The following is a 16,958-nucleotide window of genomic DNA, read 5'->3' as shown; positions in this document are numbered from 1 at the left end:
AAACAATAAAAATAAAAGCAACCAAAAACAAAACAAAACAAACAAAAATAAAACCATGGCTGGGTGTGGTGGTGGCCAGGGATCAACATTCAGTGACCAAACATGGAGCTCAGCTAACAGAGATTACAAGAGTCCACCTGTGCAGGGGACAGACTCAGGGACACATGCTTGTGCAGTACTAAGTGCTTTATTTACCATGTGTCACCCTCTGGTTTCCTCAGAGTCCTGATGTGTGCCACTTCCTCCAACATCAGCAGAGTGTGCTGTTACACTCTGGCTAATTTGATAAGGGTGTGATACCAGCTTCCTTTTTAAATTATCAGATGTGGTGTTGCACTCTTTTTAACATCAGAACCTGGGAGGCAGAGGCAGGTGGATCTCTGCAGATTCAAAGGCAAACTGGTCTACATAGCAAACTCCACAGTTAATAGAAGAGATCTTATCTCAAAACAACAACAAAAATCCCACATATTCTAGCTGAGCATGCTGGTATATGCCTTTAATCCCAATTTGCGTGTGTGTGTGTGTGTGTGTGTGTGTGTAGCAGATGGGAGCCCCTACTTCAACAACAACAAATGTGTATGAATGCTTTGCCTGTATGTGTTTATGTGTGTGCCTAGTTCCCAAGGAGGCCACTAGGAGACATCAGATCCCGGGGACTGGAGTCAGCTATAGCTGTTAGCTGCAATGGTGCTGGGGGTAGAACCTGGCTTCTCTGATGCCAGTGAGACAGCATATGTATCTTTCTTTATTTACAAGTTCCTCTCCACCTAAAAGTGGGAAAGCCCAGGAAGAAAAACCATGGCTATCCTTCAGGTCCATCCACAGGTCTGTGATTCACTGAGCAATACTGTGCTCTCCTTGGCAGACTCCTAGGCACGGATGCTTTCCCTCTGCACCTAACAGCAAGAGCCTGACTGCTACTAAGCCAGCATGAATAACTCAGCAAGGTGTGCAAGGAGGACAAAAGAGCTGCAAACCCTGCCAAACCAGCATCCTCCACAAGTGGGGAAACATGTCAGGGTGTCTGCGGCATGGGATGGGGACACAGTAGGAAAGGACCAAGACTGCTATACAGTCTGAGACCACAAATGTTCGTTTTAGAGTCCTGCCACACATTTTATGTGGGTGGGAAGTCTGGTTTCAACTCTCAAAGCCTACAATGTAACTCTATTTTAGCTTGTGAAGATGTGCACTGGAGAATACATTAGTTATAACACGTTTATTCTATAAAGGAGGGGACTTAGGTCATCAGGCAACACAGGGAGGCATGTGTGTCCAAGCTTTCTGTGCATGAGTGTACAATTGTTGAGTGGAGTGGTCACACCCCTTCCCTCCTCAATACACCTTTTGTCAAGAGGTCTTCTTTTAGTTTGATGAGGATTTTTTTTTTATTTTGTTTTTGTTTTTTTAAAGACAGGGTTCTCAAACTCACATAGATCCACCTGTCCCTGCCTCTAAGTGATAAGATTAAAGGGGATACCACCACTCCTGGCTTACTTGTTATGTTTTATGTGGGTGTCAGGGATCCACACTCGGGTCCTCATACAGCAATCACCTTGCCAACTAAGCCATCTCTCTAGCCCCTCTCCCCATCCTTGTTTTTGTTTTTTGGAGGCTTAAGTCACGGAGCTGAACCGGAACAATCATCACCCTGCTCCACTTCCCAAATGCCAGGGTTACAGGTGAGTGCCTCCATGTCCAGTTGAACACTTCACTGACAGAATAGGGTGTTTACAGCCCTCAGATCTACACACCAGAACAACAGAGTAACCCCCTACAAAGTTGTCAGGTTCTTCCCTAACTCATTTCATTGTCTGAAAAAGGCCCTGAATGAACTAAAAAAGGAGCCTATGTAGCTAACATAAATCAAATTATAATCTATGTTTACAGAGAATACTAAGTGACACCCTCCTGTTGCTGCTAATTCCCCTCTAATTCTCTTCTCATTTGTCATCAACCCAAACTAACCTAGTTAATCCCCTAATCAATGTAAATTACCACCAAGGAATATTGCATTCTTGTGATGGTTAATATGGACTGTTATCTTGTCAGGTTTGAGGGATTATCTAGACTGTGTTACTGGGGTGGGAACACCCCAGGAGCTGGGGTCCTGGACTGAATGAAGAGGAGAAAGAGAGCTGAGCACCATCACCTTCCTGCTTCTCAGTGTGATTGCCATGTGACCCAATGCCCTGAGCTTGAGACCACTGAGCCCTCTCTCCAGCCTTGACATTTTTGGTTTGCTTATCTTGTTTGTTTTTTTGTTTTGTTTTGTTTTGTTTTTTTTCCCAAGACAGGGTTTCTCTGTGTAGCACTGGCTATCCTGGAATTCACTCTGTAGACCAGGCTGGCCTCAGCCTCTGGAGTACTAGGATTAAGGGTGTGTACCACCTTGGCTAATAACTAAGCCCTGACTTTTAAAAAAAGCAGCTGTGTGTGTGCTTGTACATGTGCTTTGTGCACTCCCACATGCAGGCACATGTATGTGCTGTGGATTGCATGGGGAAGCAAGAGGACAATGCTGTGAAGCTGGCTCTCTTCTTACACCTTTACATGGGTTGTATTTCAGAGACTGAACACACTTCAGGGATTGAACTCAGGTCAGGCTGCACAGCAGGCTTACATGGTAAGCACTTTTGCTCACTGAGCCATCTTGCCAGCCTTAGACACTTTTTTTCCTCTCACTAATTCTGGAATACAGAATGGGGTGTGTTAAGTTCTTTGTCTGCAGAAGTATAGGCAGGACTATAGGACTATGATGGCAGACAAATGAATTTCAAAGCAGATGAAATATTGACTCAGGACTGTTCTTCAGTGATGGGCACTACATTTTTTTATTTCCATTTTCAAGATTCTTATGCCTATTTTATTCTCCCCTCTTTCTCCAAAAGGGTGGTGCATAGTTTCCAGGGAAACAATGTTGAGCAGAAGGCCCTGCATCCATCCCTGCTGTGGAATATTATTTTAAGATGTATTACATTTGTTTGTGCGGTGAAACATTTGTTTAATGATGCAAAGATATGCTGCATTCTCCCTCCTCCCCTGCCCCTGCCCAAAACAGAGCTTCTCTGTGTAACAGTCCTGGCACTCACTCTGTAGACCAGGCTGGCCTCGAACTCACAATGATCCACCTGCCTCTGCCTCCGAGTGCTGGGATTAAAGGCATAACGGCCCTTGCCATCACCATCTGGTAATGTTGCATGTATTTAACTCTGTGAAGCTGTGTTACTTTGCTGCCTGAATGATCTAACAAAGAGCAGAATGGCCAATAGCAGGGCAGACTAGAGAGGATAGGTGGGGCTGACACGCAGAGGGAATAAAGTCTGAGAAAATGGAGAGAGATGAAGAAACTAGAAAGGGAGGAAGGGAGGACTCCAGGGGCCACCCAGCCACCCAGCCAGAAACAGAGTGAAAGTAATACTTACAGAAGAGAAAGGTAAAAGCTCAGAGGCAAAAGGTAGATGGGATAATTTAAGTTAAAAAAAAGCTGGCAAGAAATAAGCCAAGCTAAGGCCAGGTATTTATTTATAAGTAAGATTAAGCCTCGGTGTCTGATTTATTGGGAGCTGGGTGGCAGGCCTTCCAAAAGAGCTAAAGAGCCAAAGAGTAAAAAAATAACCAACTACACATCCTTAACTCCTAACCACACTTGCTACAGATAACACCTACTTTGCTGCATCTTGGCTGAACCTGTGTAACTAGAAACAATTCAGTTCGTGACTCTCAAAAAAAAAAAAGAGGCAATAAAGGTGGCTCAGTACTTGCTGACAGGCTTTGTGTGAGCTTAGTCCTCAGAACCAGTTCCTGTGACTCTCACGTGAAACAGTATGACTGAGCCTATATACATATTTACATGGGGTGAGGGGACAGGAAGGAAAATAAATCCAGCCATAAAACATAAAGGTAAGTTTTCCAGAGCTAGACATCAAATCCAAGTGTGATTTCTATGACAGGATATCAGCCCATTTGAGAGGCTAACGCAGAGCAGCAGAGTGCACACAGCTCTCAGAGCATCTTCCTTCTCTCTGTTTCACCAACCTGCCTGAATCCATAATGGCATGACAAATAACTCAAATATCACTTTGCCTCCGGTACCATGAAAATGACAGAAGCCAACTAGATTTAGACCCAACTTCTGCAGCATGGATCATCTTAACTGTTTCACAGCCAATCCTCTTGAAATAACCAAGCAAAGGTTCTGAGAGCCCCAGGCCTAGGGAGGCTAAGGACAAAGTCATACTGCCCCTCAGGACTTGCCTGTACCCTGAACATCCCAAGACCTCAGATCCTACAAGATATGAGACACTCAATTTGCTCCGGAGCAAAATAAAAGCTGCTCTCCACATTCCTACCCCTCCTGTAACACTTCCCTCAGGGGAAGTCAGAGGAAGGACCATGGTATTCCCAGGCAGACAAAGCTGTTCTGATACTCGACATTCACAAATGAACAAGTAGGTCTAAAGCCATCCTGACCTCATCCTAGAGGAGGGCCCACAGCATGTCATACTAACTTCTCTCAAATCTTCAAAATTTCAGATTATAGTTTTTATCCATTTGTATTCATTGTAAGGTGTTAAATCTCACTGAAGGCAATATAAGTACGTTCCTGTATTTCTGGCAGGAGGCTCAGGGCTTGCTGCATGACAGAAAGGCACTGTCTTCTTGCTGAACAGCCAGACAGCATTCACTTGTTAAAGCTCAGAGGAGGGACAGCAGCTCTGGAGTGAACTCTGTCCATTTTCACATCCCATAGACTCAAGCCCATCTGATTACCACACACAATGGCTTTGCTTTCTCAGGAGCTGAAGGAACCTCTCAGCCAGAGGAAGATACTCAGTCCCACAGCTCACTCTCCTGCAGTTGAGCAGGGCCAAACAGGGAAAGATGGCAGACACAGCTACAAGGATCATTACTCAAGACCTTCTCAGAGCTCAGTCCTCCAAGAACAATCAGCTGATGCTAATCTGATTAGGTTAAGAGAAGGATTTGCTAAGGAATAAGAACAGCCCACAGGATCACTGGGACATGTAAGGTTCCAGGAGCAATTGCCTAAAACACACTTTACAACTGCACTGCCAAGGAGACTGCTGCCTGAAGATGGGCCCAGATAAAATAAAAGCAAAGGAAAGCAGCCAGCTCAGGAAGTGGACACTACAGCTGCCAACTGCACAATCCTATCTCCCTTCTCAAACACATACCTCCAACAGGCCAACTCCCCTCTCAGCCCCCTGGCTTCTATCTGGCCTGTGGCTAGGGTGATCTATGCAAGGTGGCTTTATACTACAATCTCAGTTTCCCAAAGGAAACTCAGCTGCATCTACCATAAGAGTCTTGAAGAAGCACTCTCTGGCTTTCTGTGTCCTTGTGCACCGAGGAGACTGGAGAGGATGTAGAACTGGCCCATCCAGAACCAAGTCCTGCAAGAGCACTTCTCTGCCATGTCAGAAAGTGTAAAACACTACTTCATATACTTTCATACACATCAACAAAGCGGGTGCAGTCACACCTATGTACTTCACACCTGCAGAGTGGGATGGGCTGGGGCTGGACTCCCCATCTCTAACCAGCTTTTGGCCAGTGCTGGGGTGCTAGGGTTATGACTTGGTCCTATATTCACTGTATAGCCAGGCCCTATATCATCCAAGGCCAATCCTACAGTAGAGGCTGATTATATGACACCTGTGTAGTCCTTTTGTCTAGCTGACTAAAACTATGCATGATCCGTGGGTTGTTTTTCCATGTCACAGGTAGTTCAGGCAGGAGCCTCCTGACTTCCTGCTTCCACGTCCCATGTGCCAGGATCACAGGCGTGCATCACCACAGTTATCCATTCTAATTTCACACTATAGAAAAGGTGTATGTTTAAAATTAATAAATTTTCTCTTTCTTTGGGGATGGACAGACAAAAGTTTCTCTATGAAGTCCTGGCTGTCCTGAAACTTGCTCTGCAGACTAGGCTGGTCTCAAACTCAGAACTCAGATATCTGCCTGCCTCTGTCTCCCAAGTGCTGGGAATTAAAATCATGTAAACTTCTAGCCAAATAAACTCTAAAGATTTTATAGGCAGGTGGTAGTGGCACATGCCTTTAGTCAAAGTACTCGGGAGGCAGAGGCAGGTGGATTCTATGAGTTCAAGGCCAGCCTGTGCCCCTGTCTCAAAAACCAAAATAATAATAAACAATAACAATAATTATTATAATTTTATCTTCTACTGATCATCCTTTTATTATTTCTTCACTTGTTTTGTAAGGCAGAGACCCACTAGATTTTACCTCCTGAGTGATAAGATTTTATTTATTTAGCATCCACAGGCAGAAGCTAGTGTGAACATGATACGTGAAATGACTCTGGAAGATGCAGGGAGAAGGATAAATAAAGAGACCTATGAGGCAAACATGCAGGCTGTTTGACGGCTGTGAGGATGAAACACTGATGGCCAGATTGCTCCCACAGAGAGACAAGCCAAAGTAAACACCAAAGCAGCAAAGTCAGTGGGACAAGAAGGGAGGACTAGGGGGAGTAGTCCCACACAGTCAGTCCAGTTGTAGCTAGCAGACACAGGTTAAGAGGAGAGAGACGGGCAGGGCAGAGTGATGGAGCCCAAATGTTAGGGAATGCTCTGGGTAAAAAAAACTGTCATGGGGCTTCAGCAAGAGCTTGACCAATAAGAATGTTGCAGGTTTCTGCTGTTGCTTGACATGGGCTCGTGTAGCTTAGGCTATCTCCTACCTGATTCACTGTTGCTGAAGAGGTCATGAACTTCTGATTCTCCTGCCTGTACCTGGTAGTTTCTAGGACTACAGGCATGTACCATGCTTCAGTTTAAACAGTGCCGGGGGTTAAACTCTGGCTTCAGGCATGCTAGGTAGCCACTCTACACACTGAGCCACAACCCTAGCCTATACAATCTTCTGGATTGATTTTGGTAGTAATAGGAGTGGACCCATGCCATGCTAGGCAAGCACTTCACCACCGAATCATATTCCCAGCCTGGTATGTCCTGGGTGCTACTTTCTATGCCCATAAAATCAGGCTTAATTTAATCTAAACAAGCAAATAGATTTACAAAATAATGACTCCGTGTGGCAAGGAAGTACATGGGGACATGAGAGCTCACACTGCTGCATTTGCCACAAGTCTTCAGTGAGGTTACATGTTAAGAGCTGAGCATAGTGTCGCCACCACAAGCTGTGGAGAAACACTAGTTCCTTCCTCATGGTCCCCTCCCCCAGACTATGAGCTTTTTTGGAGAGGGGAAGAGTTGCTGGGGCCTGAACCCTGGGTCCTAAACACACTAGGAAAGCACTCTTTCACTGAGCCACATACCCAGCCCTCCTAAGCTGTAAGTTCTCAGACTAAGGGAACTCAGGACTCACAATTTGACTTTTGTTTATCCAGACATATTTAGTTAGTAAGGTATAGGGGTGTGGCCAAAGAAATCCATCCATGTATGTTGCACACAGTATGACTAAAATCCTATCATCTCTTGAGCTGTACCATCACCAGCACTAGCAGCGGTGACAGGCACAGGAGCCAGGGCCTGGTCCCCTGTAAGAAACAGCATGAGCTACACTAACCAGCTGGCTCCTGTTAACACTGATATTTGATCTATGACAAGTACCAGAGAAAATGCTGGAAGAGAGCCATGAGAGGTCACACAAAGTGCTGGCAGATGTCACTAGATACAGTCACTGCTGACAGACTTCCTTCTGCAGAGAAGGCTGACAAACACTGCAGCAGTGACACTGGGTGACGGTGAAATGCTGTCTGTATGATCACAAGCACACTGCTCAGGGGGCTGAGACAGGACACAGTAGGACCTATAGGACAGGCCCTCAGGACATACCTCCTCACAGACTTCACGGACCGCAGCCACACTCGGCTCCTCCTCAGGTTCCATGCCTCCTCCAGGGACAATCCATCTGTCTGGATGGCGGCTACTGCTCACAAGCAGCACCTGAAGTCAGAGGTCACAGAGAGGGTTAAATATTCAAGAAAACACAATCAGTCTAAACAGAACAAATACCACTAAGGACTAGCTCTTGTTTACATCCCCAAATAACTTTTTACGAGGTGGTGTCTTGTGTTGAGAGCAGCAGACACCCTGCCCAGTACATGCCAAGGGCATCTGCTGGGAGCCACCATAGGCTGTGGTCTTTACCCTCCCCTCACGCTCAGCTGTCTGTCTCACCCTTCTCCCCTTCATCCGTCTGTCTCCTTTCTTTAAAGCTCTCAGAACACAGAACTGATGAGGTAACAAATAAAATAGATGGAACTGGCAAGCCTAGAAAAGCTGAAAGAGGACCAGGAAAATGATGTCATTGCCTGGGGATGCCAGCACAGGCCACACAACTCTGGCCTGAGCCCGAAGCACACATCAAGAGCTGAGTTCACTCTTGGCTCCGGAGCAGTGGTCCTTCCTTCCGCTACTCACTCAACTCCAACAACAGCTGACCAGTAGAGTTCTTTCTAGTTACTCTGTTTTTAAATGTGATCATTTTATGTGTACAGAGTATGTCTGTCTGTGCACCATGTGCATGGAGGCCAGAAGAGGATGCTGGATCGCCTATAACTGTAATTACAAACAGCTGTGAGCTACCATGTTCATGCTAGGAATTGATCCTGGGTCCTTTGTGGTGATATTTTGTTTATGATCTAACAAATAAACCTTGCCTGAATATCAGAGTGCAGAGCTATCTAGCCTTACTAGTCAGCCACAGAGGCCAGGCAGTGGTAGCACACACCTTTAATCTCAGCATGTGGGAGAAAGAGGCAGATGGATCTGTTAGTTCAAGGCCACTCTAGCCTACACAAAACTGATCCAGTCTAAAAGAGAAACAGAACTCACATAAGGTGATCCCAGCACTAAGGAGGTGGAAATAGGAAGGGATATGGCAGGGCTGAGGGAGGAATATAAAGTGGGAAGAGACGGGGGTTCATGGCAGTATGAAGCGGCAGTCCAAAGCAGGGAGTCTGAGGATTTGTAGGGACAGGATTGTCCCTTTGTTCTGAAAGAGGCCTCTCTTATGGCTGGCTCCTTTATTTCTCTGACCTTTCAGCATTTACCCTGATGTCTGAGCTATTAAGTGCTACAGTCCTCTGGAAGAGTAACCAGTGGTCTTGATCTCCGAGCACTCACTCAGGAGACAGAGGCAGTTGGAACCTCTGCCAGTTTGAGGTCAGCCTGATCTACACAAAGTGAATTCCAAGATAGCCAGGACTACACAGAGAAGCCCTGTCTTGAGGGAACAGGAGAAGGGAGGGTCTCTTTCCTCTGTTTCCCAAGTGCTGAGATCACATGTGTGTGCCATCATGCCCAGAATTTAACTTAGAATGTACATTAAGAAACAGAAAAAAACTTCAATCCCAGCACTCAGGAGACAGAAGCAGACAGATCTCTGTGAGTTCAAGGCCAGCCTGGTCTTGTTCCAGGACAGCTTCCAAAGCTACACAGAGAAACCCTGTCTTGGGGGGGGGGGAGAAAAAAAGGGAGGGGTGGAGGGGAAAATATGTGGGTGGTGGCCCCATAGGCCTCTCACCCCAGCACTTGGGAAGCAGAGGCAGGCAGATCTATGAGTTAGAGGTCAGCCTGATCTACAGGGCGAGTTCCAGAGCATCCAGGGATACACAGAGAAGAAACCCTGTCTTAAAAACCAAAGAGGAGGAGAAGGAGGAAGAAGAAAACAAGAAAGAAAAGAAACAGAAAGATGATATAGTGAATTCCAAGACAGCCAGAGCTATAAAGAGACCCTGTCTGGGGGGAAAAAAAGAAGGAAAAAAGAATAGGAAGACGAGGCTAGAGAGGTGGCTCAGCAATTAGAGGGCTTGCTATTCTCAAAGAGGTACTGGTTGCCAGCACACACACTGGGTAGACCATAGCCACCTAGAACTCCAGCACAGGGGATCCAACATCTTCTTCTTGACTCAGCAGGTAACAGATTCATGTGTACATACATATATGTATGTATGTATAAATATACTTTAAAAAAAAAAAAAAAAAAAAACCTAACAGAGGGCTGGAGAGATAGCTCAGAGGTAAGAGTGTTGCCTGATCTTCCAGAGGTCCTGAGTTCAATTCCCAGCACCCACATGGTGGCTCACAACCATTTAAATTGAAAGCTGGCGCCCTCTTCTGGTGTGCAGACATACATGCAGGCAAAAACACTATATACATAATAAATCTTAAAAAACAAAAAACAAAAAACTAACAGAAATCTTTAAAGATTAGAGTTTTACTAATTCAGACTTACCCAGCATTCTGGTGATAGCTGAAATCAAGATGTACAATTCCTCTAGTTCCTCCCCCATGCACTGTCTGACTCATCTACAGCCCCACCAGTGAGCATTCAAAGCAAACTCCAGACATCAGGAGATCTTTATTACTGAATACTTCAGTTTTCCTTCTCTGATAGGCAAGTCAGCACAATACCCATAATGTCGATTACGCACATGCAAAATTGACATTCCTTATGAGCCACACTCAGACTTCTGAACACAATACCCCTATATCAACCACCACTTAGATTCTACCAGTCATTTGTCACAAGCCTTGAACTTGTGTGTGCACTTACTTTAAATGGAATGAGGTATCCTAGAGGATCTGGGGCTTGTTCACTGGCTGGCCAGCTGCTGGCATCCACCCTCCTGTTTCTGGTTCCTCAGCTCTCCAATGGCTTTTAGGTGGGCAAAAGGGACTGAACTTGGGTTTTTCTTATGTTTGCATAGAAAATGCTTTACCAACAGAGACTCTCCAGCCTCAAAACTTGAATCTTTCTGACATAAATCTTTAGTTTTGAATGACTTGCTTGTCTGATTTTGGTCACTGTAAGGTTTTGGTCACTGTAAAATAGCACAGGTTCAACAGGCAGTGGTGGCACACGCCTTTAATTCCAGTGCTCAGGAAGCAGAGGCAGGCGGATCTCTATGAGTTTGGGGCCAAACTGGTCTAAAGAGTGAGTTCTGAGACAGCTAGGACTGTTACACAGATAAACACTGTCTCAAACAAACAAACAAAAAAAAAAAAAAAAAAAAAAAAAAAAGAAAGAAAGAAAGAAAAAAGAAAGGAAAGAAAAGAAAAGGCCATGGTGGTACATCCCTAGCACTCAGGAGGCTGAATTAAGCAAGAGGATCCTAACTCAGGTTAATATACAAAGACCTTGTATCTATCAATCAATCAATCAGAGTGCCAAAGGGGTACACTGATAGAAAGGAGTTGTCTAGAAAATGTTGTTATGTAGGCTCTCAGAAGACACTACAGCCACAGCTCAAAAGGGCCTAACTATATCTTCTGCTGACGAATGTAACACTATGGATGTGGTGCTAGCTTGCAGGTTTGCAGAATTAAAGAGTTGGGTGATGAAGGCTTACACTATGGTTCAAAAGAAAAGCAAGTAAGGCCAGACAACATACTGCAGGGTTAGGTTTCCTTCAGAGATCCCATGTAGACTGTGAGTGAGTCACAATGGAGATCTTAGGGTGCTGGAGACACCCTAAGGATTGTAGGATGTCTGCTGAGGGAAGCTTCAGACTACAGGTGCTGCAAATGGCAAAGCCAAGGAGGTGGGACCACCACCACCATGCCTCAGATGCTAGACAGAACTATAGGATCTGGTCAGCTCTCTCCTTGTCAGGCCTACTGCCCATCTGCCCTGGAAATGTTTACTGTGTGTCCTTGTACACTGGAACATTCTTTTTTATCTTGCCTTGTCCTCAGCCCTCAGGGATGTTCGTCCAGTGGCCTTGTTCTCAACAGGCCACTGCTCTGCTACTGAGCTACACCTTCCAGCTGAGACAGACTGAGACAGGACCTCAGAGCAGGGTTTGCGACTGTTATACTCTGGAGACTTCAGCAGGAGCTAAGTTCATCTTGCATCAGAAGATGGCTATGACAAGCATTTGGGGGATGTGGGCAAATATAGTTTGAATCTGAGATGTCCTCTGTAGGCTCAGGTTTTCAACATTTGGTCTCCAGCTTTGTGTTACTATTGCAGACTGTGAGGTTTAGGTTCCAACTGGGGCTTAGCCTTCAGCAGTAAGTCAAAAAGGGCAGGTCTTCCAAGCTTCCACCTGTCCTTGACTGCTGCATTCTCTGTTCCTTGGGTATGAGGGAGGGCCAAACACCTCTGTAACCACACACAGCCCCTAACCTCCCCACTATGATCCATGAAATCGCTGAAGCCATGAACCAAAGCAAACCTTCCCTTCCAGAAGCTGTTTCTGTGAATGGAGGAGCTACACTCACCAAGGTTCACTGGGTTTCAGGACAGAAAGCTGGGACTCCTCTAGAGCCACACCTCACTATTAGATACATGGTTGTCAGGATGTGGTAGAGCACCTCTGAGTTCGAGGCCAGCCTGGTCTAAAGAGAGTTTGAAGACAACCAGGATACTACTAGTTGGGTCCTTTACTAAACTAGCTTGGCTTAGTGACTTTCCATCATCTACTGGCCTTTAATAACTTCCACTAGAGAAGACAGTGTTACAAAATCCACAGAGAAACTCTCGACACCCCCCCCCAAAAAAAGAGATCCCTTAAAGTGTCAAACAGCCAATGGGAAGGAGATAAAGAGCAGCTTTACCATGCACCCACAGCACTAAAACACAACTATCCCAGGGGCCGGCTGCAATGGCATGAAGGAAGCAGCTATGGGGGATCAGAGTTGTCTTGGCAGTGGACAGGGCCCCAAATAAACGCAGCTAAGGGGGGTTCTGAGCAGCAGGTGTTTTTAGTAATGGCAAACTTACAACTTGTACAAATCCAGATGAAACTAACCCAGCCAACAGCTGGTTAGAGATGACAGACACTCCCATGTCACTATGAGAGCACAACCCTGTAGTGAGATATTCACCTTCTCCACACCTGTGGCATAGACCACACCCATTGGGGGTGGAGACAGGGCTGGACATGACCTGGGGGAACTAAAACTGAGGAGGGGGATCCGAGAGCTCTCTTGCTTGCAGCATGGGGACAGGGGTACATCTGGAGGCATCCTTGGGACCAGGAACCTGCTGATGTTCATCTGTCTATGTTGTGAGTTATTTCTCCCTGAATAAACATCTATTTGGCCTATTTGTTTCTCCTGATCCTTATTAAACATCAATACAACCCACCTCCTAACAGTACCCTGTAACCTACTTCAGCTGGACATCAGACTTAAGGAAGAGAGGGCTGGTGTGGTGGCTTGTCTCTCTCAGCCAGATCCTAAGTACCCACATCAGGAAGAGTGCAGGCCGCAGCAGAGCACATCTGTAAGTACAGTACTTACTGTACAGTAAGGTGGACATAGAGAGCAGAACTGACTGGAACCACACACAGCCTGCAGCTTACAGTGCAGCAGCAGAAAGAATGGGAGACTGTGTGCACTACGGCACACATACACCCAAATATATACACACACATGCACAGACAACAATAATAACAAAATTTCTGGAGACATGTTCCCTGGCTGGCCTGGAATTTAATATATAGAAGCTAGATCCAAACTCACAGAGATCCACCTGCCTCTGCCTCCCAAGTGCTGGAATTTAAGGTATGCACCATCATACCTGGTCCAATAAATTAAAATGAAATTGGGAAGGTATTTCTCAAGATAGTTTCTCTGTGTTGCCCTGGCTGTCCTTGAACTCAGAGATCCACCTGCCTCTGTCTCCTGGGATTAAAGGTTTATACCAACACCACCTGGCTAATAAATAACAATTAAAAAAAAAAAAAAAAGACTTGAAGCTGGACGAAAAACATGTTTCAGCTTACTGTAGTTTTAACTTAACTTGAAGGAACTCACTAAGGTCTTTCCCTCATCTAGCAACTACATGTATTTATTCTTTAGTACAAGAAAAACTCCCCAATCATTTCTAATGTTTACAAATAAAAGTTCACTGGGTTGTTTCCCTGTTGTACATTTTAATTTATTATTAATTTTTAATTATGCATGTGAATTTGTCTATGTAGTGGGTGGGCTTGTGCACATGATTGCAACTATCCTCGGAGGTCATAAGAGGGCATCAAACTCCCTAGAGCTAAAATTAAGGGTGGTGATAAGCATAATCCTCTCCCCAGCCATGGGTGCTGGGCAATGAATTCTGACTCTATAGAGGAGCAGCGAGCTCTTAACTTCTTAGTCATCTCTGCCTTTGTATATGTATGTGCACTGTGTGTATGCTTGGGGCAGAGGAGGTCAGAGGAAGGTGTCAAGATCCCTGCAACTGTAGTTGTGGGTGATTTTCAACCACCATATGTAGATGCTGGTGATGGGGATGTCCTTATGTATGCTGTGAATATGTTCCTCCTATTGGTTTGTGAATAAATGCTGATTGGCTAGTAGCCAGGCAGGAAGTATAGGTGGGGCTACCAGACTAGGGATGCTGGGAAGAGGAAAACAGAGTCGTGAGAAGACACCATGTAACATGCCAAAGTATTATGGGTAAGCCATAGCCTTGTGGCAATACATAGTTTAATAGAAATGGGTTAATAATTAAGAGAGCTAGCCATTAAGAAACCTTAGCCATCAGCCAGTTTATAATTAATATAAGCCTCTGTGTGTTTATTTGGGACTAAAGAACTGAAGGACCTGGCTGGAAAGAAATTCCGTCTAAAAATGGAGCCCAACCATAACCCTGAAATTAAGAGTCTTGTGTCCCTCTAACTGAGCTAGCCGGGCTTTTTTTTTTTTTTTTTTTTTTTTTTGGCTCTATTTCTTTTCACATTTTTGGAAGTCATTTGTTCGTAATTCTGTTTGCTCAGTTAATACTATTTCCTTTTTGGGTCTCTGAGGGAGTTGAAGACTAGATATTATAGTTATGGTTTTCCTTATTTACCAGAATCAGTAAAGAAATCACTGAAGATGTGTTAAGTGAAATGGGTTTAAAAGATAAAAGATAATTTGATACTGCAAATTAAAATAGAAAGTAAGCTGGGCAGTGGTGGTGCACACCCTTAATCCCAGCACTCAGGAGGCAGAAGCAGGTAGACATGTGAGTTCTAGGCCAGTCTGGTCTACAAGAGTGCCAGGATAGGCTCCAAAAACACAGAAAAACCCTGTCTTAAAAAAAAAAAAAAAAAAAAAAGTAAATTATGTACAAGACTTTGGACTCATCAAGAAAGAATAGATAATAGAATATTTTCTCTGAATTTTTCAAATGCTAATGAACTAGACATTGTTGATATACTTATGCCTATATATAGTACATATACTTATTTGTACTTATTGTATATAGGTTTCTTATATTTTATTACCTTTTTTAAGTTTTCTACAAAAAAAAGGGGGGGGACATGTGGTGATATCTTTACTTATACAAATAAAGCCTTTTTGAAGGTCAGAGAATGGAGCTTGCCACTAGCTAACCATAGATGTCTGGAGGGCTGTACAGACAGGCAGGAAGTGAGGTAGCTGGGCAGAAACAGGATATATGCAGGGAGAAACAGGAACTCACTCCCCTCTGCTGAGACTCTAAGGAGGTAATGTGTGCTGTGGCTTGCTCCTTCTCTCAGATCTCTCAGCATTTTCCTCTATATCTGACTCCAGCTTTTTTTTTTTTAAATCTAGACCAATTAAGAACTCCATTTTCATTCTGGGAATCAAAACCAGTCCTCTGCAAGAGTAACATAAGCTCTTAACCATTGAGCCATCTCTCCAGCCTCTCCCCATTACATCAGGAACCTTTTCAAATGGGGCCTGAGTCTTGGTTACTCTGTAAGGCCTCAAATTGCATAAAAAACACAATCACACCTGGTGGTGATTCACATCTTCAATCCCAGCATTGGGAGGCAGAGGCAGAGAGTGGCAGAGAAGCAGGTGGATCTCTGTGAGTTCAAGGCCAGCCTGGTCTACAGAGCTATACAGAGAAACCCTGTCTCAAAAAAAAAAAAAAAAAAAAAAATCATTACTCACATCAAATCCATCAGTAAAGGATTGACAGAGCGCAATGTTGACAAGTGATTTCCAGACTTTTAAACTCACAAAAGTAAGTAAAGTATCAGAATGTAAGCTTGAAAACAAAGTGAAAATTTGACCCTGTAACATGGATAAGCATGGAAGCAACTATGCTACATGTAATATGCAAGCTGAAAAAACAAAAAAGTTGCCTGAACCTGCTTCTCAGAGGAATCTCCAGAAGTCAAAGAGAAAGGTGATTGTTCAGGGCTCTGAAATTAAGGAATGAAGATTTTACTGGGAGAAGACACTAGGTTCCAGCATGGGAGATGGGAAGATCTGCAGACGGGCAGGAACAAGGGCTACAGAATTATGTGAGTGTACTAAATGCTACAGAACTGTGAAAATAAAAATTTTATGGTATGTAGCTTTTGTCACAATTTTTAAATATTCTAAATATAAACATACTTTGCACTAATATGCTTTACCAAATTAAAAAGATTAAGCGTAAGAACCATCTAGAATGAACTAGTTTTTTTTTAAGATTTATTTATTTATTATGTATATAGTGTTTTGCATGCATGTACACCTGAAGGCCAGAAGAAGAGCATCAGATCTCATTACAGATTACAGATAGTTGTGAGTAACCATGTGGTTACTGGGAAGTGAACTCAGGTCCTCTGGAAGAGGAATCAATGCTCTTAACCTCTGAGCTATCTCTCAGTCCTCCCAGAATGAATTGGTTTTAAGCTGCCTAGCAAATGAGAGGTCCTCATGTACTTCAGCACCACAAAAATAAACCTGCAGGGTGGTGGGGGCACACGCCTTTAATCCCAACACTCAGGAGGCAGAGGCAGATAGATCTCTGAGTTCAAGGCCAAGCTGGTCTACAGAGTGAGTTCCAGGACAGTCAAGGGTAAAGCCATACAATGAGACCTTATCTCTTTAAAAATAAATAAATGATAAATAAATCAGATTGCCTGAGGGTCAAACTGCCTGGCTTCTCTTGGGTCTTCACACTGAAGCCCACCACCAACTAAAAACAACAACCACAACCACAACCACTCACAAACCATACTTCTTCCCA

General features: G+C 44.4%; 1 protein-coding gene across 1 annotated transcript in view; it reads right to left on the bottom strand.

The window, feature by feature from the left end:
• The window catches only part of Nudt3 (nudix hydrolase 3), a 42,512-nt gene that overhangs the window by 10,387 nt on the left and 15,167 nt on the right, over nt 1-16,958 (bottom strand). The window contains exon 2 of the mRNA XM_051187197.1: nt 7,850-7,960. Within this exon, the coding sequence (XP_051043154.1) occupies nt 7,850-7,960 (111 nt within the window). The remainder of the gene's footprint in view (nt 1-7,849; nt 7,961-16,958) is intronic.

This window comes from Phodopus roborovskii, unplaced genomic scaffold (assembly GCF_943737965.1).
Source record: "Phodopus roborovskii unplaced genomic scaffold, PHOROB, whole genome shotgun sequence".
NCBI lineage: Eukaryota > Metazoa > Chordata > Mammalia > Rodentia > Cricetidae > Phodopus > Phodopus roborovskii.
This window is presented reverse-complemented; position numbering and strand designations above follow the sequence as displayed.